Source organism: Macaca nemestrina, chromosome 11, assembly GCF_043159975.1.
Source record: "Macaca nemestrina isolate mMacNem1 chromosome 11, mMacNem.hap1, whole genome shotgun sequence".
NCBI classification, from domain to species: Eukaryota; Metazoa; Chordata; class Mammalia; order Primates; family Cercopithecidae; genus Macaca; species Macaca nemestrina.
Genome location: NC_092135.1, coordinates 71,071,820 through 71,097,368, shown reverse-complemented (window position 1 = coordinate 71,097,368; position 25,549 = coordinate 71,071,820). Strand labels below are relative to the sequence as shown.

Genomic DNA, 25,549 nt, shown 5'->3' with positions numbered 1-25,549 from the left:
TAATCTATACCATCATCCATTTCCCTTCACTTTATTTTGAAGCAAATCCAAGACTAGCCTATCATTTCATCTGTAAATATTTCCATATGTATGTGAGAGTCTTTTAAAATCATCTTTGCAGGGAAAGGATATGAGCCCTTCATGCTCAAATGTGATAAGCGCATGAAAGCCTAAGCCTTGGAATTTCTCCAACTCTAATGTGGAGCTCAAACACATCACTGAAGCTGGACAGGGAGTACATATCAAGATGCTCTAGAAGTGCTACTTTTGTCTGCTCTTTGGCTAGAAAAGCAAAACAGTGCACTGGTTAAGAGCAGGGACTGTGCCAGACCTAGTTCATGTCCAGCCCTACTACCTGGGTTCATGTCCAGCTCTACTGCCTACTAGCTGTGTGGCCTTGAGCTCATGATGTAACCTCTGTATGTCTTGGTTCTTCATCTGTTAAATGAGGATAATTGAGGCATGTATTTCATAGAGACATTCTGAGGAACAAATGAGTTAACATACATAAAGTGTTTGAAACAGTGCCTGGCATATTATAAGTACTGTGTCTCAGCCATCTCAATAGCATACAGGTGCAATAGTTATTACTAAAAATTAAAAACAAAATAATAAAATTATTTTTACTGAATCCAGAATGTCAAAGCGTGCTATAAGAATGAGTTAATAATAAGTCTCTAGAGATCAAGATTAAGCAGATGTCAACAGAAAACCTTAACAGTTAATCTGGGGCTTACAGAGGCATCAATCCAGCTTTGCTTTGTAATGAATTTTATTACCTTAAGTTTTAAAAACTGAAAGCCAAGCAAGAGAAATTTCAGAATTCTAAACAATAACAAAAATACATATGTATACCTTGGCATCAGCTTCCCAACACTGATGTAACAGTTCAGCAAAACTTCTGGGGCAACTGCTTGGAATGGTTAATCTCTACAATAGAGACAGGGAAAGAAAACAAAATAAAGCACAGGGATTTATTCATTCATGTCAGCAAACACTATTTGAAGGGTCATAATACAGTTAATTTAAGAATATAATCAAGGCATGAAGTTTAAAGCTTCCATTGATTAATATGTGACAGGTGACAATTTATGTTTAGATTTGTAATCTCTAAAGACTCATACTTATTCTTGAAAGGGAACTGTAGTGAACGGAGAAGTCAGGTTCAGTACAACTAATGCAACAAAACATAAAATATCTAAACAGAACTCTAGTAGGAGGGGGCAAGTCGGAACTTAAATACTAAATATAAAACCACACATCACTGTGCTTTTATAGGCAACTTACGATATATGTAAATAGGCCAGGTAACTAGAAACTAGTTTAGCTTTGGCAGCAGGTATACAACTCTGAAAATATCTGAGCACAGATCACAGAGATAATTTAAAAAACTGTTCATTTCTCAGTGGTAAATAAGACATTCTGAATGTGTGACTGATTATGGCTTTGTTTTGGTCAAACCCATATACTTTAAGGACCCGATATAACAAAAATTATAACATGAGGATGGTCCTGTTCTAACATCCTACAGTGGTGCTTCTCACAGAACTCATGGTGCCTCTATTCCACAGAAGCATTTGTGTTTGTTTTAGAGACTGGTAGGTTGCAACCGACTTCTAAGTATAACAGGTCAGGAATGCTAGACAATTCAATATACCATAAAATCCTGCATAACCAAGAACTCCCTTGTATCCCACAAAATTTCAAATGCCCCATTTACATTCATGTAAGTAAAACAAGCAAACAATGAGGTTTATAATTTTTGGGCCTGGAATCTAACTCTAACTTACAAATAAACACAAAGTATTTTTTTGAACAGTTTTAAGATACACTGAACTTTGCAGAATGCATCTACCAAATGAAATAAATCAAAGGCTTATTAATTCTTGCATGATTCATAACTTTATCAAGATTTCTGACAAATATCAACAACAACAGTGCTATTCCCAGCACTGGAGTCGTTAATACAACCCAACTCCATCTGGATGCATTTGTAGCTGCTGAGTTCTATTTATCCCCTAAAACTGTTCCATCATCTCCTCTGGTGTGGTCATGCTTGAGCATTTGTACACTGGAAAACATCTTTCATTTATTTCTCTTTTATATTACAGTTAAAGCATTATGTTAACTTACAATATGATGTCTATAGGTAGTTGTATTACCTTTGAATTTCGCCGCAAGGGAGTGTAAGGGGTTGTTAACATAGTTAGTACAAAATGAGCATTGGGTGTGATGGAGTTGAGAACTGCTGTACTAAGAAGTGTTAAGACTTATTCCACAGTTTTGTTTGCCAAAGAAGTTTTGCAAATAAAAACTTGAAACTGAATTTAGCTGGATTTGGGGGAGGCTATGAGGAACTAGAAACATAGTTGCCCTGACAAGAAAACTGACAAACTGTATTTTGAATTACAGATAATCCTAACATCAAAGCAAAGCAAAGTTGAAAAACAAAACAACTCTCTCGGAACTAAAGGCCGCGCTAAGCACTTTTAAACTTCTAGTCTTGTGATTTCACAGAATAGAACAAGATGTATTAAACTGTACTATTATTTTACTGTAATGTAAACTGCAGACCTTTTGATGAAGGTTAAAAAAAAAAATTCAGGTGTTTACTTTTTTAAATATAAAATGGTTGGGAGGTGGGAACTAATAAAAATAGACTATAATTCCAATTATGCACTTGAATGTACTCTGTAATAAAAATAATGAGTTTTCGTCAATGGTAACATTTTTCAATACAACTTTGTCTCAGCATTTTCCTGAGAACTGAATGTGAGCTGGCTGAATACGGAGGATGATCATTTCTGTGATCTTTTCTTACTGAAAAACTGTTTAGATACCACATCGAAGTCATTACACAAGGAGACACAATTATTTTACATAATCTGACGTGGTCAAATATCAGTTAAATCCAGACTCAGACACTTCATGCAATGGATTATTTTGGTGCATTAAAAAGTACTTCAAGCCAGGCACGGTGGCTCAAGCCTGTAATCCCAGCACTTTGGGAGGCCGAGACGGGCGGATCACAAGGTCAGGAGATCGAGACCATCCTGGCTAACACGGCGAAACCCCGTCTCTACTAAAAACACAAAAAATTAGCCGGGCGAGGTGGCGGCACCTGTGGTCCCAGCTACTCGGGAGGCTGAGGCAGGAGAATGGCGTGAACCCGGGAGGCGGAGCTTGCAGTGAGCTGAGATCTGGCCACTGCACTCCAGCCTGGGCGACAGAGCGAGACTCCGTCTCAAAAAAAAAAAAAAAAAAGTACTTCAAAATAGAATTCAAAGTATTTAAGTCCTGATTACATAACTGTGGGCATTCCTAATATATGAAAACATTCTGAAATAACCAGATCTTAGCACCAGGTTTGCAATACTACTTAAAACTTCAATATTTTTAAGTAAAAGTTTCAAATTAAAATATTTCCCAATCACTAAACTAAGCATGACATTTTTTAAGGACCATATTCATTTTTGCACCATTTTCTACATAAGACGTAAAATTTTTTTTAACTCAAGTTTTTATCTTTTTCTAAAGTATAATCAAAAACAGTGGATTTTTATGAACATTTCTATGTTAGTCAAATAGTTTTGTTAGTTAGAACACCTTATATGTAAGAATTTAAGTATTTATAAAAATAGAAATTATGCTACCAGAACATTCTGAATGATCACTGATTGAGTTCCATGGAAATGACAAAAGCAAATATACCTATCTGTTTCATTTAAAAAATGTATGAGTAATGCCCTCTTAATTTCATGCCGTCTATAAAGGTTCATTGTTTACTTTGTAAAGTTTAGCAGTGCTTTATGAATCTAGTTTTAATAGGATTTAATATTAGAAAAATGATTGCTTAAACATCTCATTTTATTATTAAGGGATTAGAAGCAAAGATCTTCAGATATAATTTTTAGAAAGTATTGATTTTTCTATAGATGCAAAAAGTAATCTTAAATGGTGAAAATGAGTAAGGTCTATTGTCTGGGTAAGAGCAATGCACCAATCTCAATTCCCTGGTCTTGACCGTATACTACAGACATGTAAGATTTCACCAGTGAGAGAAGCTGGGTGAAGAGTACACAAATTTCTTTAGTTTTTGTTAATTTAAAAAACTTTTTTGGCTGGACACGGTGGCTCATGCCTACAAATCCCAGCACTTTGGGAGGCTGAGGCAGGTGGATCACTTGAGGTCAGGAGTTCAAGACCAGCCTGGCCAATATGGTGAAACCCCGTTTCTACTAAAAATAAAAAAAACTGTTTTGAGTCAGGGTGTCACTCTGTCACTCAGGCTGGAGTGCAGTGGTGTGATAATGGTGGCAGCCTTGACCTCCTGGACTCAAGGGATCCTCCTACCTCAGTCTCCCCAGTAGGTGGGACTACAGGTATGCACAACCACACCCAGGTAATTTTTTGATTCTTTGTAATATTTTTGAAAACTCGTGTGAATCTATAATTATTTCAAAATAAAAAGTTAAAAGAAGACAACTCTAATACTTGGATATAGGTATTATAGATGACTAGATAACACTTAAAATGTCTTCCTGAACACTTGAACATGTCATTCTTTATTTAAATGAGGCCTGTTAAAAATACGACTTTCTCTTTTCAACCCATAACCCAAAATATTCAATAGTAAAAATAAAGTAAAATAATTAGAAGTTGAAGGGATTTGGTACATTATATTTCTTTAAGTCAAAGCCTCAATTTTGTAATGAAATGAAATAAACCCTTGTGAATTATCTTAATGCTATGTCAACAGAATTTATTTTGGAAATGGTTACCTCCATTTGTGAGGTGAAATGAAGATACCTTCTTGAATGATGATATTGAAAATTACATTGAAACTTAATTTCCGTATTTTTGACAAATAAATATTGTACAGAATGAGAACAGCAGATAAATATCCTTGTAATACCCAATTTTACTGAAATTCATTAGAAAGTTGAGAAAATGTATTTCACCATGTAGGCTTTTTTCAACTTACCATAATAGTTAATGAATACAGTGTGGGAAGTATTTGAGTAGTCTTCATCAGTTATTAGCTGATCATCAGAACACACCATGAATAAAATAGTAAAGTCTACTTTCTGGGATCTCCGGGGAGAAAAAAGATTGCTTCTGCATGTACAGTATTGCAGAGGTTCTGAAGGTTATTCATGGGTGATTCCAATCCTCAAGTCAACTATCCAGGCAGCTTCTAAATTCATTTTTTTCTTCAGCTTTAAAAATCCTTCACAGATACTCCAATGTTTTAAAGAGTACTTTAAAATTTTTATCTATTCTGCCACCCTTTAGATACATTATTATTTAAAAATATTAATTATTCTGTCTTATACATATTTGGAGGGTCCAGTTAGCTTTAAAAAAAAAACACACACACAAAAAACCTTTCTCCTAGTTTATCTTGGAATAGTGCAGTGGGAAAAGATTACACTGGATGTTTTGGTTCCAGAGTCTACACAAGGTCAGTAATTTTCTTTGCTTTCATTTGTAAACCCAGAACCAGATCTCTAATCATCTCACTGGCAAAAGAAATAGAACAGAAACATGTGTGTCCTCATATTATGACAATATAAGTTATCCTGTGTGTAAGATCTTATTTAATAGCACATGAGTAATTACTATCACTTTTAATTAAAACAGAACAGCTCCTGCGAAACAATGAGTAAGGCATATTCTTGCATATAACTCCTTTTCATTTCTTAAATTGGCAGCTCTTTCCCATCAGTTTCAGCTATCATCAACATTTCATCCACTCCCAATGAATCAGGAGGAAAAATTATATGGTAACTTTGGATTATGTGATCTAAAAGATGGAAACTTGGTTTCTCCTAGTCAATAGCAGCTTTTTGATTAATCTAGTTTATTCCTGCACTCACCTGGGAAGCAGATCAATCTAACTCTTTTAGAGCATTAAAAAAGGAATATTTTTATATATTCACCTTTTTGCAAATTATTTTATTTTAAGGTTGCAGTCTTACCCTTTGTGGAGAGCACAGATAAGATTTGGAAATGAAGAAGTTTTGTGAAATAAAGTAGTTTTGCATTGCAAAGACAACTGCTTGCTTCCATTACATGATCTAAGTTCTCATAATACCTTGATATTGGAGGCTTCATCCTTATGCTGAGAATTTCCATGGCTGTGCGTTTCAGTCACAATTTTAAACCTTTCAAAATGTAGTTGCTCTCTTTGATATGAATGTACCATGTTCTCTGATGTAGGCTCATAGGTCCAACTAACTGAAAGCCTCAATTTGTGGGAAGAAGAGAAGCGAGGCTGGGGACACAGCACAAACGGTGTTTACGCCACTGAAGTTCTTTTGAAATGGAAAGGCTCTGCATGAAGAAGCGAGCAGTTATGCCACTGCCTCGCCAATTCCAGTGAGGAGCTCATCTTCAATGTAGTGTTCAACGTAGGTGGCAAAACTGTAATTTTTCCCTTTTTTGAAACTATTTTTTCTTCTTTTATTTTTGAAATTCTCATCTAAGCGACAGTTTCTTGTACTATAGTGACTCCTGCTGGGAGGGGTAAGTTGAAGTAGCTGAAGGTCTCTTACAGATATATCAACTCCCGGCCAGTAAAAAAGATGTCCTAAACGCAGGAGATGGAGTTAAACTGTTCCCCTACCTTGGACGCAATGGCTTCTTTCATCACTAAGAACAAACCCCTAGGTTTTACAATTGAGACTGAGAAACTAGTACAGTACTTGTACAATTTTTGATCTACAGCATCACGACGTGAAGCTGCAACAATTAGATGTAAAGGGTCCATTCATGAGGAATAACATCACTTTGACCCTTTGTGTTAGCTCCTACTGCTAATCTTTCCATAAGCGTGAACTTACTTTCAATTTGAAGAAGATGAAAAAGTCTTTTGCAAAACCCCAATACTGTTTTCTGATCTATGTACCTGAATGGAGAAACGTAGTCTTACCTCGTTTTTTTCCACTACAAGCCAAGCTACTTGTAATCCTTCCAAACCTTTAAAGGGGACCTCCCTTGTTAGCATCTCCCAGAGAACCTGGAACAAAAAGAAAATGGAATTTTTATTCTTGTACTTTATATTTTTTGGTACATATTACTGAAACTTTATCTAACATGTAATTGTATCTAATTACCAGACACAACCAACCCCATCTATAGAAACTTGGGCAAAACAATTATGCTCATGCACACAACTTCTTCCATATATTAAATACTTTTTATGTTCTTTTTTATAAAGAAAAAACCTGGTTTAGAAATTAGGACATCTAGAGCCAGACTTAAAATTTTATGAAACCAATGGGCCTGACTGATTTAATGTCATCTCATAAATTATTAGAATTTTTATGTTCTCACAAATTAGATTTTGTATTTTGTTAGTTAAAACTCTTTCTACCTTCAATTTCTGATATATTTGTCTAGGAAATAATAACTGGGAATTCAACAGTATTTTAAAAGGATCAATAATGGTCTCATCAAAAATAACTGAACCCCAAATCCAAATCACTGGCTAACCTACCCACCCCACATTGGTAGACACTTGCAAAATTGTCATATTTAGATTTTACATGTTACCTTTTAGATTTTGGAGAAATCTCCCTCAAAATGAGTCGGTCTAAGGGATCTATTTTCATCTACCTACAATATAATCTATTATACCGTACTCTAAGATGTAATAAACACTTTCTATACACATAAGCTGACTGTGAATGTGAGCTGATGTGTGTGTTCATCTTTGTGCAGTTCTTGAGATCAGTATGATTATTAAATCTGAGTGGAATGCCCAAAGAAAGCAAACGGATGCTAGGAATACTGCTGAACTGGGTTCTCTTGAAACACTGAGTAATGGAGATTTGTATACTACATTACTTTTCCCTATTTATACAAATGGAGTTCAAAAATGTGAGTCTACCAATACTCTGTAAAGTGCAAAAACAATTCTAATTTTATCAGTAATAGTCCTGATAATAAAAACCACTACAAGTTATTGAGTACTTATTATATTCCAGATACCCTTTTCACATATTACCATGATTAATAGCAATCCTATTGGATACATATTACCTTCATTTTATAGGTGAGGAAACTATTTAAAAAGTTAAAAAAAAACCTTACCCAAAGACACTCAGTTATCCAGTGACAGAGCCAGAATATGAACCTGCTGGCTCGCCCTGAAGGTCAGGCTCTTGACCCCTTTTAATTTGAGTGAAGGGCAAGTGGCAGTACTAGAGAGAATGCGACAGGCCCTGTCTTAGGTATGGCGCCCTGGCAGAAGCAGGAAGAGAACCAGTGGCTTCGACTCAGATTTCCCTTGTTCTAAAAACAAAAGCTCATTTCTAATAGGAATGTAGATGGAGCACACATACTCTAGTCAAGCAAATCATAGAAACCTTTCACTCCATATCCACTGTTTCCTCAGCCAGGGCTCAGTCTCATTCGAACCATAACATAGTAAATGAATTCTGGCTAATACGAAGATAATTAGCAGGAAAATCAGGGAAATTGGCAGATGCTGCTCAAGCAGGAGAAAAAAATTCACTGAAGCCTCTTTGGGCTTTTAATCAAGTGTGTAAGGTACTCCTTTAGAGGAGCTACTGAATAATTCTATTTGAGTCACATAAGTGATTAGGAAAAGGTAAGGGGCATCCCATAAGGGGACAATTCTAGTGAACACCACACGTAAAGGAAGGGTGAGAGCCAGAACAGGTATGCAATCACCCTGACCTACACAGGGAGGGAGGCCGGGCAGCAAGAGGGCTGAGCAGGAAATGGAGCCCCTCAATTGGCTGCAATTACCACTCCACAGGGGGCTAGGGCTGGGGAGGGGAAAGGATATGAAGGGCAAGTAAATTAATGGATGTGGCATTCCTGAGGAGGATGGGAACAGGGAGTTAGCCTCCAATAAATCAAATGCTCCAGACCCCTAAACGCGCAGATGAGCGGTGCCTCTTTCCTTCTGAGTTTGGCCTGCAGGTATGACGCACGTGTGCACACATGCACACACTGAATTTTGTGAAGTAAATTGCAAAACCAAGAGTTTTGGGGGATAACACCAGAAAAACATTTACGTCATTCTTGATTCCAAAATATTCTGCTGGAAAATGTCCAAAATCTAATAAAATTTAAGTTATATTTCTCTGAGAGTTCTAACTGTGAAAAATAAAGAAAAAAATAAGCCAGTTTCATTTGACTCCCTCTGTGTCTCTGAAGAGCTATGACAGCTGAGGGAGTTAGTAAAAGTGTCTGAGGTGGCGTCATTAGCCGCTATGTCCTGAAGCCCAAATGAGGTCTTTAGTTTTATTCCAGTATCAGCACATCTCATGATTTCCTTTTATTAATTCCCTGGATTCGGGAATGTATCAAAAAGTAGGTGGTATAAGACACCAGCTTTTTTTTTTTACACTAAACAAAATGACATTTGGCATACAAAAGTAACTTTATTGAGGAAGTCACTTGAAGGTTTAAAAATATATTAAATGATGCCTAAAAATACCAGTTATGGGGATTCAGGCCAAATATTATTGTGATCTTTCACCTTAAAAATATTTTCCGACTCATTTTATATTGAGACGTCCTCACATTTAAACTATGCTCACAAGGAAAATTTCTATTTTCAGTTTACAGAATAGAAACTTGGAAAAGACTGCGTACTTTTTCTGCCCTTTGTTTTCCAAACAATAGAAAGCCATTACCTGAGCCCAGCTTGTTCTGGAACAGTGCTCACAGACAAGCCAGGCAGCCATGCTGTCTCTTCAGCCACTCTGTTTTCAAGGCTAGTTTTGGCTGAGAGGCTTCTGAGAAGGTAATCCTTTCTGCATTGTCATTAGAATAGCTTTTTTTTTTTTTTTTTTTTTAAGAATATCTAGGCCTTGTGTTCTCAGAAGAATTATTCTTTCAGTGATTTTTGCTTTTCCTTTTTTTGTGGATAACGTACTAAACACTCTTCCTGGTTCAGTCCTCCAAGAGAAGTTCTCATAAGAGGGTAGAAAAATTTCATTTCTTATAAAATGGAGGGAAACCATTGCCTGCCTAGCAAAGTTTACCAGCGTAAGAGCAAGGATCATAAAATCCGCTTCTGGCATTCACAGCACATTTATTTTAAGGCAGTACAAGGTTAGTGAGTCTTGCCATTTGTTAAGAAGCAACAAAGGTTTATCAACCTGGGGAGGGCTGGTAGTTTTAGAAGTAGTAGGGGCTAAATTCTTACAGCAGTCTAAAAAATTAGAAAAACAAAAACCAAAAATGTATTGCAGTTTTTTGGGTGGATTTCAAAAAAACAACTTTTTTTTAAATGGTCTTATTCATCTGTGTGTGACTGCTGTGTGCAGAGGGGGTTTCAATGAACAGAACAGACTCCCAGTGAACAATGGGATATTTAATGCAAACAAATGCTCCTACTGACAAAGGAGTCTTGGCTACTCACCTATTTTTGAAAAGACATAAAAAATTCAAAATAATCACATTTTGAATTAAAATAGGTATAATTTTCCAAGTTTATGGACCACAAACTTCTAAAACTAAAATGGTCCCAGCCTTAACAACTATCCTCACCTGCTCTTTTCTATAACATTTACTTTGAACACATAATGCTTTCTTCATTAAAAAAAAAAAATCTGTGATTGTTTAAATAAAAAGTCGCTGGAAAGCATACCTTGTATTTTTTCTTTCACTAACGGTGTTTATTTAGAACAAACAGAATGAGAAGAGGTCAGAATTAAATACTAGGTTGGTGCAAAAGTAATTGCAGTTTTTGCCATTACTTTTAAATGGCAAAACTTCAATTGCTTTTGCACCAACATATACAGTCCTGAGTTCTTCTTTATAATTAAATTAGCATCTGTATACTTTTCTGAATGGATTTACTGACACAACTATCTGAGAGGCAAACCAGCATTCCAAGCAAACCTTTCTCTTCAAGATAGTCACCCAGCAGAAGCTGTTTTAAAACAGACTTGCTGAAGTAGCATTTCTGTTTCCACCAGGTAAGGGACGGCTGTAGCCTGAATGCAGAATTGATATTCCATGCCACATGATGGGGCGGACACGTTCTGCAGAGCAACATCCAGTGTGTAAATACAGAGCAACACTGGAAATGCTCAGCGGCTGGTGGTTGAGTTTATTTCAGTAAGTGAAATTACTCGATAGGATGGTTTGTTAAGCGTTTGTTAAATCCCTCCAAAACCAAACCAAACCAAACCAAGCAAAGGTAGGGTCAGCACACAAGCAGAGAGAAAAGCTAATCCACAAAGAGACGTGTTCAAGCCCTTCTACTGAAATGTGGTGCAGAGTTTCTTAAGTGAAGAGATTTTTAATAAAAAACACTGAAAATGTGCAGCTCCAGAAAGGTTGACTCAAACTATGTTTAAGAAATGGGGTCAATGTGGAATGTATGAAGAGATTTTAAAATGATACAGGAAAAAAATCCTAAGCTCTGCAAACAGAAGTCACCTCTTAACATCTTTTACAGTTTGTGTGTGAAAAGGAATTTGTGCTTGGCTACTGGTACTAAGATTGTACTTCATCTCAGGAAAAGGAGAGGGGTGCATTTCACACCAAAGCCCTGGTAACTGTAAGGCTTTGAAAGAAGGCAGCATAAAGTTTGTTTTCATACATGAAATAATATTGAGACCAAAAGTTCACTCTATGTATAGTTGTGTCTTAAGGTCAAAAATTTTTGAGATAAGGAAATTCGAAGACTTGGGGGAGAATTTTAAAAGTAAAAGCACTGTATGTGTGTGGACTCATAAGTGCAAAAATGAACCTCAAAAGTCTTCTAGTTCATATAAATGTGCCAAACAATTTAAAAGCTATAACCATCTACAGTAACTGTAACAAATATATATAACATACCTATATATAGAACACCAACATACATGTTTATATACATTTATACACACATGCACATGAAAGGAGTGGGAGTGCTGGGCTCCTACTGAGCCACTCTGTACCATCAGCTGGAACAGTGACTAAACAAGCCATGTTCCTAAGCCATGCTGCTCATCTTCCCAAGCCGTCTTGCTCCGTAGAGGTGCCTGCAACGATGGCCTGCTGCAGAATACAGAGTGGCTTTTTCATGTTTGATGGGTTGTAAGAAACAAAAAACCAACTATGGCATCTATGAAGACTATGCAACAGAGACTGTAAGTGGCCCGCAAAGCCAAAAAAATATATTATCCGGTCCTTTCTAGAAAAACTTTGCTTTTTCCTATTTCTACAGGACAAAATGAGACGCCATTCCCAACAAGCAGGATAAGAAAAATTTAAATTACCCTCAGATGGTGTGTGACTCAAATAAACGTTTGGTTATAAATGAAGGAATGTACTTTCACAAGAGAAAACAATCTTACAGAGTCTTCAATTGCTACAAATACCCCATTTTCAGAATATCCCACAGATGAATGTATGGTGGTTAGAATGTAGTAACATTTGACATAGGAGACTAGTTTTAGAAGCTAGTCTCCTCTGAAACTTATATTTTGTTTTTTCTTTTTTTCAATGAGAAATATTTGATCACTGTCTGTAATAGCTTATAGTCTTCATTCTTAAGAAACATCCAGAATCAAGGGATATCAGGTATTAATGTTTTTTCTTTTTTGGGTATCAGGTATTAAGCCTGATATTATTGTTGCCTTCTGACCTTTAAAATTCTAGCCTTCAGCCAAAAACATATATTTCATTCTTGAAGTGATTTTTGTCAATAGCTAACAAAATTAATCTTTATTAACTTGGTATACGTAGGATGTGATATGATTTAGAAAGAGCTAGTCACTGAAACAAGTTCAAAACCTGTGAAGCCAGCATTAAATACCTAGAGACTGAATAAAGAAAAAAAAACAGGTCTGACAACGTGAATCTCCTCTTGTGTCACTGGCTACCACCTGCGGTAAGAAAACACAAAGTTCAGGACGAAGAGACATGCTGATTTGGACCCAAAACAGACTGCTTCTTTACCCAGTACTATGAAAATGCCCTTTTAGGAAGTAATAGTATAAATAGCAGGGCAGTATAATAGTATAAATAGCAGGGCAGTATAATAGTATAAATAGCAGGGCAGTATAATAGTATAAATAGCAGGGCAGTATGAGATGTAAAGATAGGGAATTCCAAAACTATTCTGGACTTTTTAAAGAATACATAACATTTTAGGGAAAAGTTTATCCTCAACAAAAGGCAACAAATGAATTCCTTCCTCCAGCAAAGAACTCTCCCACTCCTCACTTCCTTCTCTCTGATAATGCAGGTATAACCTGTTCCTCAGGAAATGGCCCATCTCCAAATTCCTCCTCCAGGAGCTTCTGCTCCTTAACTGATTCATTCCTGTGGTCTCCATTCCTTGAGCACTCCACCCCCACATTAGTCAATTCTCTATGTGGTTCTGCTGTGATTCTTATGTAATGTCTTAGAGTCATGCTTCAGATAGTCACTGCTACTCTAAGACTGGCAGCAGACATGGACAAGGTCATCTGGTAAGTGCTAAGTGCATTTTCTTCTGGACTTTCAGAAATTGATGAATCAGTTTAATAGTTGAGACTCAAAAGTTTCCTGGTAATTAACTCGCTTGGCAGATCTATTGGTGATTTTATACTGTTTAAGTAATCCATTACAATGAAGTCCTGTTCCAAATGATCCACATTTCCATTGAAATTACAGAGATAGTCTACAGTCACATTACCACCCTGCAAAAAATAATTCTCAGGCAAAGTGGAGCCCAACACTATCTCAGGTTCCATTTAATTTGTTGCTTGTAAGTGGTGTTGGTTTCTTCTCAACACAGGACAAAATAACTCTGATGATTAAAAATGATTAAACATTTTGGCAACTAGGAAGCGTTCTCCAGTGGTGCTGCTTCAGGCATTCCACCAGCAGTGCAGTCTCAAATAAAAATAAAACCATGTTAAACTGTATCTCTCCTCTTCTCTAGAGTGTTTGCTTTTTGTATTTCCTTTAGTAAACAAGAAATGAGAAATGAACTCACCACACCGTAGGAATATGTGTCACAAGTTTCTGACACAGGGAGACTTTGGATAACTTCTGGAGCCATCCATGGGAAAGTTCCAACCAAGGACATGTGTGTTGTATGGTTATGGAACCGAGAGGCACCAAAGTCACAAATCTGAGGAGACAGGAATCAGTATCAACTTTCTACTTATTGGCTAATTAAGGAATTATTAGTTACAAAAATCTACATCTGAAATTAACAATTTTTAAAGTGAAAGAAGTAGTCCTACCTTCAATACTCCATCAGCAGCTATAACAACTAAAAAAGAAAAAAGGATAAATTATGACAATCATCTAATTGGTTTGAGCTGTTTTCTACTGAAAAAACCATAAACTTCTATTTCTGTCTTCAATATGGGATTACGAAAGGTGAAATCAATGTATTTACAGCATTGAGGATTCTGCAAAAGGGGGCTGACATTAAAACAAAAACTTAATTCCATCAGGTACTGATTAAAAAGGCTTCTGAGACATTTATTTTATCTAAATGCAGTACTGTCCAATAAGAAAGGCACAAATTAGTAGTAGTTAGGAGAACCAAATTTTTACCTGGGTTCTGCCCGTATACTGCCAATGTGACACTGAGGTAGTCATTAGCTTTACTACTTCGTATTATATGTAGGGTTTCCTCCCAACTGAGTGATTTTTGTTAAAGGTGGAGAGAATATTCATTCATTCACTTGCTCATACATTCATTCATTTAATAAATATTTGCTGAGGCTACTGTGGGTAAGGCCACGTACTATGCTGTGGAACAGGACTGTGAGCAAGTCTGGCACTGTCTTTGCTCTCAGGGGGTTTATATTCTTATCAGAGAGACAATTAAATAAACATCTACAACAAAGTGGGATAGATTCCATGATGAGAGAAACAAACAAACTATAGAGCCAAAGAACAATGATATCTATGTCAAGGGAGGTCAGATGAAGTTTCCTGTAAGAAATGATGCTTATGCTAAAACCTGAAAAACACAGGAGCTAACCAGAAAGAGGAGAGCTGAGGGAGGAAAGTAGTTTCCTAGGCAGAAGAGAGAGTCTATGCAAAAACTCAGGAGCAGACAAAAAAGGCATGGCAATTTTGGAAGGTAGGGGCCAGGTCAAGAAAAGCCCTTGTGAGAAAGAGAAAGCCAACGAACAATTTTATGTGGAGGAATGAAATGAGCAAAGGTGCAGAGGGGAGACTATGTCAGAGAAGAATAGACCTGGAGGCAAGGGGATCACTTTGCACTCAAGGTTTTGTGGTCCAGGAGACAGATGAGGACGCCTGTACTAAGGCAGTGGCAAAGGACAGGAGAAAAGTTGACCGAGTCAAAAAATGTTTGCGATGTAGGATCACCTAGGCTTGATGAATGGCTGGTTATTGGGGGAGAAGGAAGAGAACTCAAGGATAAAATCAGATAAAGAACCAATACAGATTAATGGTTAGAATAGGAGCTCTGGATTTAAACAGTAACTACTATTTATCTCATTTCTGGCTTGGGCAAACAGTACTGCCACTTGGTAAAGGAAATGCAGGGATGATTTTTTTGGGGTAGCGAGAAAATGAAAAGATTAATTTGGATATAATATATTTTAGGGTCTTAACAAATATCTATGTGGATGTGTCTAATCAGCAGATAGATATATAGTTTTGAAGTTGAGATCTGTTTTCGAGTGTTAACATGTAAATAGGGCTTTTATGGGAGTGCAGGGATCAGAGCATAAGAGGAGATGAGTCCAAGGATAAAGTTCTGAAGAACTGTTTCAGATGTTTCTTTTGTAAACCGTGCAGTGCCTTGAACATGATAGATGATCAATATTTACGAGTTACCGATGATTTTACCAAGGAGGGAAAATGAGCTTTGTATGATATAACATTTGAAAATTGCCTCAGGGTAAACCTGATACTATAAGTATTAAGCTATAAACTTTTACAAATAGAAATGTAAATATTATTAATTTTATATTCAGCTTTCTCATTATAAGATTAACAAGTGCTCATTAGAAAAACTGCCACTATAAAAATACATAACACCACTTTGGGAGGCCAAGACGGGTGGATCACGAGGTCAGGAGATCGAGACCATCCTGGCTAACCCGGTGAAACCCCGTCTCTACTAAAAAATACAAAAAATTAGCCGGGCGAGGTGGCGGGCGCCTGTAGTCCCAGCTACTCGGGAGGCTGAGGCAGGAGAATGGCGTAAACCCGGGAGGCGGAGCTTGCAGTGAGCTGAGATCCGGCCACTGCACTCCAGCCTGGGTGACAGAGCGAGACTCCGTCTCAAAAAAAAAACAAAAAAAAACCATAACACAGAAAGTGAAACTCTGCTTACCTTTCCAAGAGAAAAAGAATTGCTATAAGTTAGTTCTGTATTCTTTCAATATGAGTGTATGTGTTTTTCTGTTTAGTAACTGTAAACACACATAACTGTAACTTTTTAAAATGGGGACATTCTCCATTGTTATATAGTCTTCATAATGATAGCATGGATAAATCCATAATTTAGTTAGTCATTCCTCTTTTGTAGAAGATTTAAGATATACTGAAGTCCAACAATATAGTTAAATTGAAATTCTGAGCATGAACTGAAAATTTACAAATTCATAAAACTGATATTTTCTACTATAGTCTAGATTATTTCCTAATGACTTCCTGTTAGCTGACCATATATCAAAAGTGCTTAGTTCCAGGAAGCTTATGTCTAAGAAGAACCAAAGAATGTGTGATAGCCTAGAAGAGGAAAGGACAATCAGACAGGGTTAAATTGGTGGGCCAACCTGGACTACTGATGAGTGGCAGGTCCCGATAACTTCCCTCCCCACCCCCATCTCTTCACCCCCTGCTAAACACACACACACTCACACACACAAACGTCACAGTCCTGGGGCATGTGCAAGGGTACCTGATCGATTCATTCCCTGGTCCTCTTCCACTACTTGTCATCACTACCTGTTCTAAGGATCACACTATTAGCATATACTCATTTTAATTAAAGATCTCCTAAAAATAGAGAGTTCTCTTCCTCCTTGCTGAAAGGGAGCATTTAGAAAGCATGTAAATAATTAATTGATACGAGGATATTCAAAATAGTAGCAAACTCTGGTGTTTAGCTAGTTCTATAACCCTACTGCCTTTCTCAGATAACTCTGAAGTGACAAAGCGGAAGAAGCATTCTGTTACCACTCCTACTTGAAGGTAATGTCTAATCCTGCAAGTTATTTTAAAATGCTCACCCTCCAAATTATAAAATACAGGGCCATAAATAAACTTTAGAAAGTACAGAAGAAGAGAAAGAAGAAAAAGAGAGCCTTTACTTTCCAAACTTCCAAACATGTGGCTCATTTTGCACCCTACTCCAGGTAATACAGGCAGGACTGGCACAAACAATTTACACCATGCAATTCAGACGCAACAAGAACAAAATTCAAAATTGATAGTGCACAAAGCCACCTAAAAATAGAAGACTAAAAATATATGACTGCACACTTTGACACAGCAGTATCTCTTTTAGAAAATGATTCTAGGGAAATAATTAGGGATGTCTTGAAAAATTTGGCTGAAATAGTAAGCCCAACATTTCTTATCAGAGAAAAAATGTAAACAATTCAAATGTCCACATTCTGGGCTATATTTATATAGTGAAATGCTGTGCAGCTTCCTCAAATAATATCAAGGATTTTGTTATTTATTGACAGTAGAAAGGCTTCCATGGTATCAGCAGTGAGTCCAATAGTAGGTTACAAAAGATATGTAAAAGCATGATGCTCATTTCTACATGCAAGTGTATATAATTTGTAATAAAATAGGTAAAATAAAAACATAACTACATTACCGTTTCTTGACTTGAGGTCTCTGTGAATCACCTTGACAGGAGCCTCCATATGTAAATAGTGCATTCCTTTTCACACAAGAAGAAAGAAAGGCCTATTAATATTTTTCAACATTACATCAGTATTACCTTTCATAGTTTTTCAAAGAACTCAAGAGCAGAAACTAATTCACATGTCTTATTCTTCCATGACTGATAAAATGAGAAGAGAATATATCTACATTAGTAACATGTATATGTGAAGTCAAATTTATAAACTTTAATCTCTTAGAGATTAGGAATTTGACTGTGGGTAAAGCTAACTTCTTAAAATACCTAATAAGGACACCTTAATTTTCTGCAGTCTGCGTGAAAATAGTACAGTAACCACTGAAAGGAGTGCTCCATGACTAAGGTATTCCACTACCAACTACCTTCTAAATCTGCCAAAGTTCTGAGTAAAATTTGCGGTTTTCATCTGGTTGTCTGCGGTTACCCAGCTGCAGATTCTGAAGTCCAGTTACCAAAGTTCCGGATGTCTATGGTTACCCAGCTGCAGCTTGGCTTATTTTCTCAGTACCCATTCCAACAAGACCTGGGAGTGGATGTGGAGTAGCAGTGGGGAGAACTGGGAGGGTTAGTTATGGTTAGTAAATAATTTTATGATCTTCAGATAAAAAAGTATACAGTAGTTACAAAATATTTCATTCCTTTCACAAGGATAAATCTTTGAGATAATCTGTATTTCAACATACTCCAAAATTCTTTCCGTCATATTTAGGATGTAAATCCAATTACTTCAGTATATTGGGTATATATAAACTTTTCAGAGTTTTATTATTTTGAGTCAAAAATTATACTTTAAAGACATATTTTATGGTTACCACCTTAGCAGTTTTTGACCCTTTCTGTATTTATGTACTGTCTACCCCTTTAGAATAAAAAAAGGATGATTTTCTACTAAAATATATCTTCTTTATTTCTCAATAAAGTTGTCTTTTCTAAATAATGGCAGAAACAGCCTCCCCCTCACCTCCAAATCAAACAGGTTTCTTTTTGAAATGAACAATACATTGAAAATAATTTAATAAGAGGCTTTGGCTTTTTAAAGTGTATAGAACATTTTAATTTTATAGAGGTTAATTTTAAAATCTCTTCTTCTTCTACTATTTTAATTATTGTATATTGAAGAATCGTGAAAGGACAAAGAAAATAAAAAAATTTAAACTCTTGCCTTTTAATGATATCACTGAATGATATTACTGAAAAGAGTCAAGTTAACACAAGTATTAGTAATTATGTGATCTTAGATAAGATGTAACTGGGATAAAGGAAATTTCTCTTCTGATACGAAGTTCTACATCCCTCAAACTGCAAAAATTCAATAGCTACAACTTGGGTAGCATTTAATAATCTATATGACTGGATTTCACAGTTACCTCTGTCTTGCTTTAGAATCAAATTCCTTAATAATTTTTCAGGTAGGAACTGTATAATTACTATTACTGGTAGAGATAGTTTCTACACTTGCTGACAAGTAAGGATTTCAAAAAACAAGACTCAAATACAAAAGCTTTAAATATAGGCACTTTTCTTCCTCATGGCAGATTATCATAAGCAAAAAGTACCATAAAGTTTTTGTGTACAGTGCATAGTACACATTTAAATAATATTTCATATAAACAAAGTCATCACACTCACATAAAATTCTATTTAATGTTTTTGTAGATCCATCTATAATTCTGCCTTATTTTTATTGCAAACAATTAAGAAGGCTGAAAAATACTTTCATCAGGTGTACATTCAGGGTTTCCTAGAAAAAGAGTTGGCAGGTATATGGCCGGGCGCGGTGGCTCAAGCCTGTAATCCCAGCACTTTGGGAGGCCGAGATGGGCGGATCACGAGGTCAGGAGATCGAGACCATCCTGGCTAACACGGTGAAACCCCGTCTCTACTAAAAATACAAAAAACTAGCCGGGCCAGGTGGCGGGCGCCTGTAGTCCCAGCTACTCTGGAGGCTGAGGCAGGAGAATGGCGTAAACCCGGGAGGCGGAGCTTGCGGTGAGCTGAGATCCGGACGCTGCACTCCAGCCTGGGTGACAGAGCTAGACTCCGTCTCAAAAAAAAAAAAAAAAAAAGAAAAAGAAAAAAAGAAAAAGAAAAAGAGTTGGCAGGTATAATTGAGGAGACTTTTGGGGAGAATTGGAATGAGTGGTGACCATTTTGAGACTGGATTGGAGTTCATCTGCTTTTGTTCCTTTTAAGCATTGCTGATTGACTTGCGGCGATTTCAGATATACTTGCTGGTCCACCCTCCATTTATCCTCACATCCAGAAAGAAGAGAATCTTTTTTGCTTTGAGGAGATATTGTCTCAACAGCAATGATGCTGAGCAATGCCTATTTCAAAATACATGAATCAACCTTTACTTAAAATAAACTATTCATTTTTTGATTTCTCAACATATCATTGCTCCAGTGGATTCAACCATAGGTCAACCCAAAAGGTACATAGCTGAATTTGAAACAGAATCTACAAAAATCAAGCCTTCCTACTTAATCTCTTAAATTCTTAAGTTCTACACACAGCTTTATCAGAGAAAGCTGAAGTCATTCCTAAAGCCCTGATTTGTTTTTTTTTTGGGCCATCTTTAAAGGATTTTTAAAATGTTAACTATTACTTGTGTCCATAAACATACAAGCCTCTTCTCTGCCTCACTCTTCTCACCTGAGGTGAAACACATTAGCCAGACAGGCAAAAGGGATTTTATTAATCTGCAGTTTTGGACACCATCAGGGGCCCAATCCCATTCTCTCCTTCCCTATTTTTTTTTTTTTTTTTTTGAGAAGGAGTCTCACTCTGCCACCCAGGCTGGAGTGCAATGGCCCAATCTTGGCTCACCACAACCTCTGCCTCCCGGGTTCAAGTGATTGTTCTGTCTTAGCCTCCCGAGTAGCTGGGATTACAGGCATGCGCCACCACCATGCCCAGCTAATTTTGTATTTTTAGTAGAAATGGGGTTTCTCCATGATAGTCAGGCTGGTCTCAAACTCCTGACCTCAGGTGATCCGCCTTCCCTGGCTTCCCAAAGTGCTGAGATTACAGGCGTGAGCCACCACGCCTGGCCTCTCCTTCCTTATTTTTAACTCTGGTGCCAGTTTGCTATCTAATTCTTTTTTTTTTTTTCCTAGACTGAATCTCACTCTGGCTGGAGTGCAGTGGCTTGATGTTGGCTCACTGCAAACCTCTGGGGCTTGAGCGATTCTCGTGCCTCAGCCTCCCAAGTTGTTGACTACAGGCGAGTAGTGCATCACCACACCCAGCTAATTTTTTGTATTTTTAGTAGAGACAGAGTTTCGCCTTGTTGGCCAGGCTGACCTCAAATTCCTGGCCTCAAGAGACCCACCCACCTCGGCCTCCCAAAGTGCTGGGATTATAGGCGTGAGCCACTGCACCAGGTCCAGTTTGCTACCTAATTCTATTCCTTCTCTTCCTTGCCTTCTGATGCAGAGCACTAGCACTCTCGAGAAAACACCAAGAATGACTCAGCTGATGTGGAGCCAAGAGACTTACCCCTCACTCGGGATGATGTGGCATGCGCTTAAGGGGGTGCAGGGAGAAGAGGTTCCCAGACTGGGAACCAGGGATGCTTAAGTAGAGCACAGCAGGAAGCAGAGTGACTGATGTTAGCTGATTTGTTTGCTGTCTATCTATTCTAAGTGCCAATAAGTAGTGGCATGGTTGTAACTGGCTGAGCACCCTAAATGCAAATGTATGTAAGGTGATATGCTGTAAGTTAAGGACTACCTACATATGCATTTACATTATTGAAGGGTATTTCCACAATGTTGCAGGCAGCTCCTAATCAAGGCACATCACCTTGCTTACAGAGAGCTGGTCCTTGTGTTCTACTGACAAGAAGAGAAGTCTCTACGATGTTACATGAAAATATCTTTAAGAATATGAAGGTTTCCGCATGATTTGAGATGCCCGATGCATCAATACACAATTAAGCAAATTAACATAGCTAAAGTCTCAGGTACACTACCCTAAACACAGAGCTTATTATTTTTATAATGTAATGAGGCATCATTCAGCAGCAGCATCCAGCATGAAACTCAAATTTTTTTTCACTTTCCCTATTTGAAGAATTTGGTAGGTGTTGATGAAACTTAAAATAGACAATTCCCCAAAGGAAACACTACTACTTTTGGAAGTCACACAGTGAAATCAACGCATGAGTTGCTTCCCTTACTGAGTGCTAAATCACGTTCTATTTGCTTTGTAAAGAGATGCTTGTAGAGAATGGAGTAGTAAAATGTAAAGGAGTTAATTGCCCCAGGAAAATTCAGACACACTTTGTAGGGGTTGTTAGAATACAAATATAACTATCAGTGTTCATTATTTAGATGAAGTTGTTTCCAAAGCAACTCTGACAGTTATAAATAAAGCCCAGAAATGTTCAGTCAGGAAAATGGAAAAAAAAAAGATAAAAATAAATGAAGTTTGAATTGCTTTAGAAAGCATTCGTCTATGCAGGAATGTATGAGAAAAAAGACCTTGTTTAGGGGTTTGGTGTATTAAAAATATTTAATTTCCAACAGCGATGCCTAAGTAAGTTTACATTAAATGTAAAATAAAATCTGAATTGCTTTTAGATGGCAGGACAAATAAAAATTATTTTTTGCAAGTGGTTTCTATTTTTAGCATATTATATACACAAAATGAGTAGAACTAATTCTACAATAAATGTTTTCTGGATACTGAGTCTAAGTAGAGACTTTCAGAACAACAGAATTATGATTTTTCCATTTAATGTGTCAAGCACGCTAGTCAATTATAATATCACAAAACATGACAAACATGTCTGCCCTGAAGCTACAACTAGATTTCATGAATAGAAATAAAGTAGAGAAAAGAGAAAGAGAAAAGGAATTCAGGAGTGGAAAAGGCAATGACCCAAAATGTTATCTGTACAATCAGCTTTGGAATTCTTACTACTTTTGGTCTGAAAAAAGAACATCTAAAGACAGAATAAAACATTTTCTGATGGTAAGTCCCCATTTCAGGAGGGGAAAATGCACCCCACCAATTCTGTAAGAATATACCAAATATTATTACCTTTGGCTACATCAGTGGCCCAGGTCATAATGTGATCCATATCCATCTCCTCACTTCTATTACTGTTAATGTAATCATAGAGTGATCCCAGAGAAGCATATTCTATTTTAAAAGGAAAGATAAGCATATAATTAAAATCAAGGTACATTTCAGAAATAAGGCTTTATATTTTCATTGAGAAAATACATTAAAGAATTTACCAAAAGATATCAAAAGTATATAAAAAATTATTCCATGCTATGGTTTCTAAAAGTTAATGTCATCCTGAAAAATATCTGTCAAACACAAGACCAGTAACATACAATGAATAGTAAACTTCAGTTGAGAATCAAAAGCCATTTAGCTGGAACTGAGAAACACGAAGAGGTGTTGGAAGAATAAATTTGAAACAAAGGTATGTATGTAAATAGATATTTCTTTAAAAATTGTTATTCTTATGAGATAGATATTAAATGCATAAATCAGAGAGCTTATATGACAATGCAAACAAATCAATCATTGCCGCATAAGGACTTGGAAGAGTTCTAAAAATTTAAGCACAAAAGGTCAAAAAAGTGAGAAAAATCCTTTAAAAATGAAGTATAAATTACATACCATAAACTCACCTGCAATAAGTATATTATTGGATGATTTTTAGCAAATTCATAAAGTTGGGCAACCACCACCACAATCCAGTCTTAGAACCTTTCCATCATTACAAACAGTTCTCTTGTGCCGGTTTGCAGTTAATCATCACTCTCACCCCAGCCCTACAATCTGCTTCTTCTCTCTACCAATATGTCTTTTCTGGATAGTTCATATAAACAGAATCATACAAATTGTTCCTTGTGTCTGACATCATTCCCTCAGCATAATGTCTTTTTTCTTTCTATTTTTTTGGAGTCAGGGTCTCGTTCTGTTGCCCAGGTTGGACTGCAGTGGTGTGATCACAGCTTATTGCAGCCTTGACCTTGGCTCACTGTGGCCTCCACCTCCCAGGCTCAAGCAATCCTCCCACCTCAGCCTCCCAAGTAGCTGGGACTACAGGCACACACCACCATGCTGAGGCTGATTTTTTTTTTTTTTTCAGTAGAGATGAGGTCTTGCTATGTAGTCTAGGCTAATCTCAAACTCCTGAGCTCAAGCAATCCTACCTGTCTCAGCCTCCCAAAGTGCTGGGATCATAGGCTTAAGCCACTGCGCCTGGCCGCATAATGTTTTCTAAGTTCACTCAAATGGTAAGCGTACAAGAAGACTTCATTCAGTTTTATTGCTGAATACTATTCTGTTGTACAGATATACTACATTTGATTTATTCAGTCCCCAGTTGATAGATATTTGGATTGTTCCCAGTTTTTGGCTATTACGAATAATACTCCTATGAACATTTGTGTAGATGTCTATGTATGTAAATATGTTAATTTTTCTTGGGTAGATTTCAGGACTGATATTGCAGGGCCATATGGTAAGTTTATGTCTAACTTTTAAAGAAACTATCAATCTGTTTTCCAAAGAGGCTGTACTATTTTTATATTCCTGCCAGCAATGTATGAGGGTTTCAGTTTCTCCACATCCTCACCAACATTTGATATTGTCTTTTTTTTTTTTTTGAGAAAAGGGTCTTGCTATGGTGCCCAGGCTAACCTCAAACTTCAAACTCCTGTTGTCAAGCAGTCCTTCCCTGCCACCCTCTGCCTCACAAGTAGCTGGGATTACAGGTGCATGTGACTGTGCCCAGGAGTACTGTCTGTTGTTTTGATTATGGCCATTGTAGTGGGTATAACACTAGTGGTATCTCACAGAGCTTTTAATTTGCATTTCCCTAGTGACTGACGAAGTTGGGCATCTTTTTATGTGCCTATTAGCCCCTTTTATATATTTTTAAGCAAAATGACTATTAAAATCTTTTGTCCATTTTTACGTTGGGTTGTTTTATTGAGTTCTAATAATTTTTTTTTAGTTTTAGATACAAGTCCTCTGTCATATATATGATTTGCAAATATTTTTTCCCAGTTTGTCATTTGTCTTTTCATTCACTTAAGATCATCTTTCAAAGAGCAGAAATTGTTAATTTTTATAAATTCCAATTTATCAACTTTCTTTTATGGCTGTGCTTTTGGTATCATTTGTAAGAACTCTCTGCCTAACCCTCTCTGCATGAAGATTTTCTCCTATTTTTCTTTTAAGAGTTTATAGTTTAACCCTTATACTTAGGCTTATGATCCATTTTGAGTTCATTTTTATGTGTGGTCTGAGGTGTGGCTCTAATTTTTCTTTGGCATATGAATTTATTTTTGAGACAAGGTCTCACTCTGTTGCCTAGGCTTGAGTGCAGTGGCACACTCTTGGCTCACTGCAAGCCTCAACCTCCTGGGCTCAAGCAATCCTCCCACCTCAGCCTCTCTAGTAGCTGGGACTACAGGTGCACATCACCACGCTAGCTAATTTTTTTTGTACAGACGGGATTTTGCCATGTTGCTCAGGCTGGTCTTGAACTCCTGGGCTCTAGTGATCCTCTCACCTCAGCCTTCCCCAGTGCTGGAATTACAGGCGTGAGCCACTGCACCTGGCCCTGGCATACGAATTTCTAATTGTCTCAATGATCAAAGACTGTCTTTCACCTACTTAACTGTCTTGGCATCTTTGATGAAAATCAATTGCCAATCAATGTAAGGCTTTTTC

At 37.0% G+C, this 25,549-nt stretch overlaps 2 protein-coding genes across 8 annotated transcripts in view; one reads left to right on the top strand and one right to left on the bottom strand.

Annotated features, from left to right (window-relative positions):
- LOC105483227 (la-related protein 7-like) overlaps window positions 1-2,548 on the top strand; it is a 45,653-nt gene extending 43,105 nt beyond the window's left edge. For all 4 annotated transcript variants that reach the window (XR_003018370.2, XR_011609859.1, XR_011609862.1 and 1 more), the window contains one exon: window positions 2,413-2,548. The gene's annotated coding sequence lies outside the window, so the exon portion shown is untranslated. The remainder of the gene's footprint in view (window positions 1-2,412) is intronic.
- MAP3K20 (mitogen-activated protein kinase kinase kinase 20) overlaps window positions 1-25,549 on the bottom strand; it is a 193,917-nt gene that overhangs the window by 65,008 nt on the left and 103,360 nt on the right. For all 4 annotated transcript variants that reach the window (XM_011743951.3, XM_011743954.2, XM_011743952.3 and 1 more), the window contains 6 exons: window positions 22,889-22,990; window positions 17,792-17,857; window positions 14,211-14,239; window positions 13,958-14,095; window positions 6,935-7,021; window positions 856-930 (listed from right to left, as the gene is read on the bottom strand). In XM_011743951.3, the coding sequence (XP_011742253.2) occupies window positions 856-930; window positions 6,935-7,021; window positions 13,958-14,095; window positions 14,211-14,239; window positions 17,792-17,857; window positions 22,889-22,990 (497 nt within the window). The remainder of the gene's footprint in view (window positions 1-855; window positions 931-6,934; window positions 7,022-13,957; window positions 14,096-14,210; window positions 14,240-17,791; window positions 17,858-22,888; window positions 22,991-25,549) is intronic.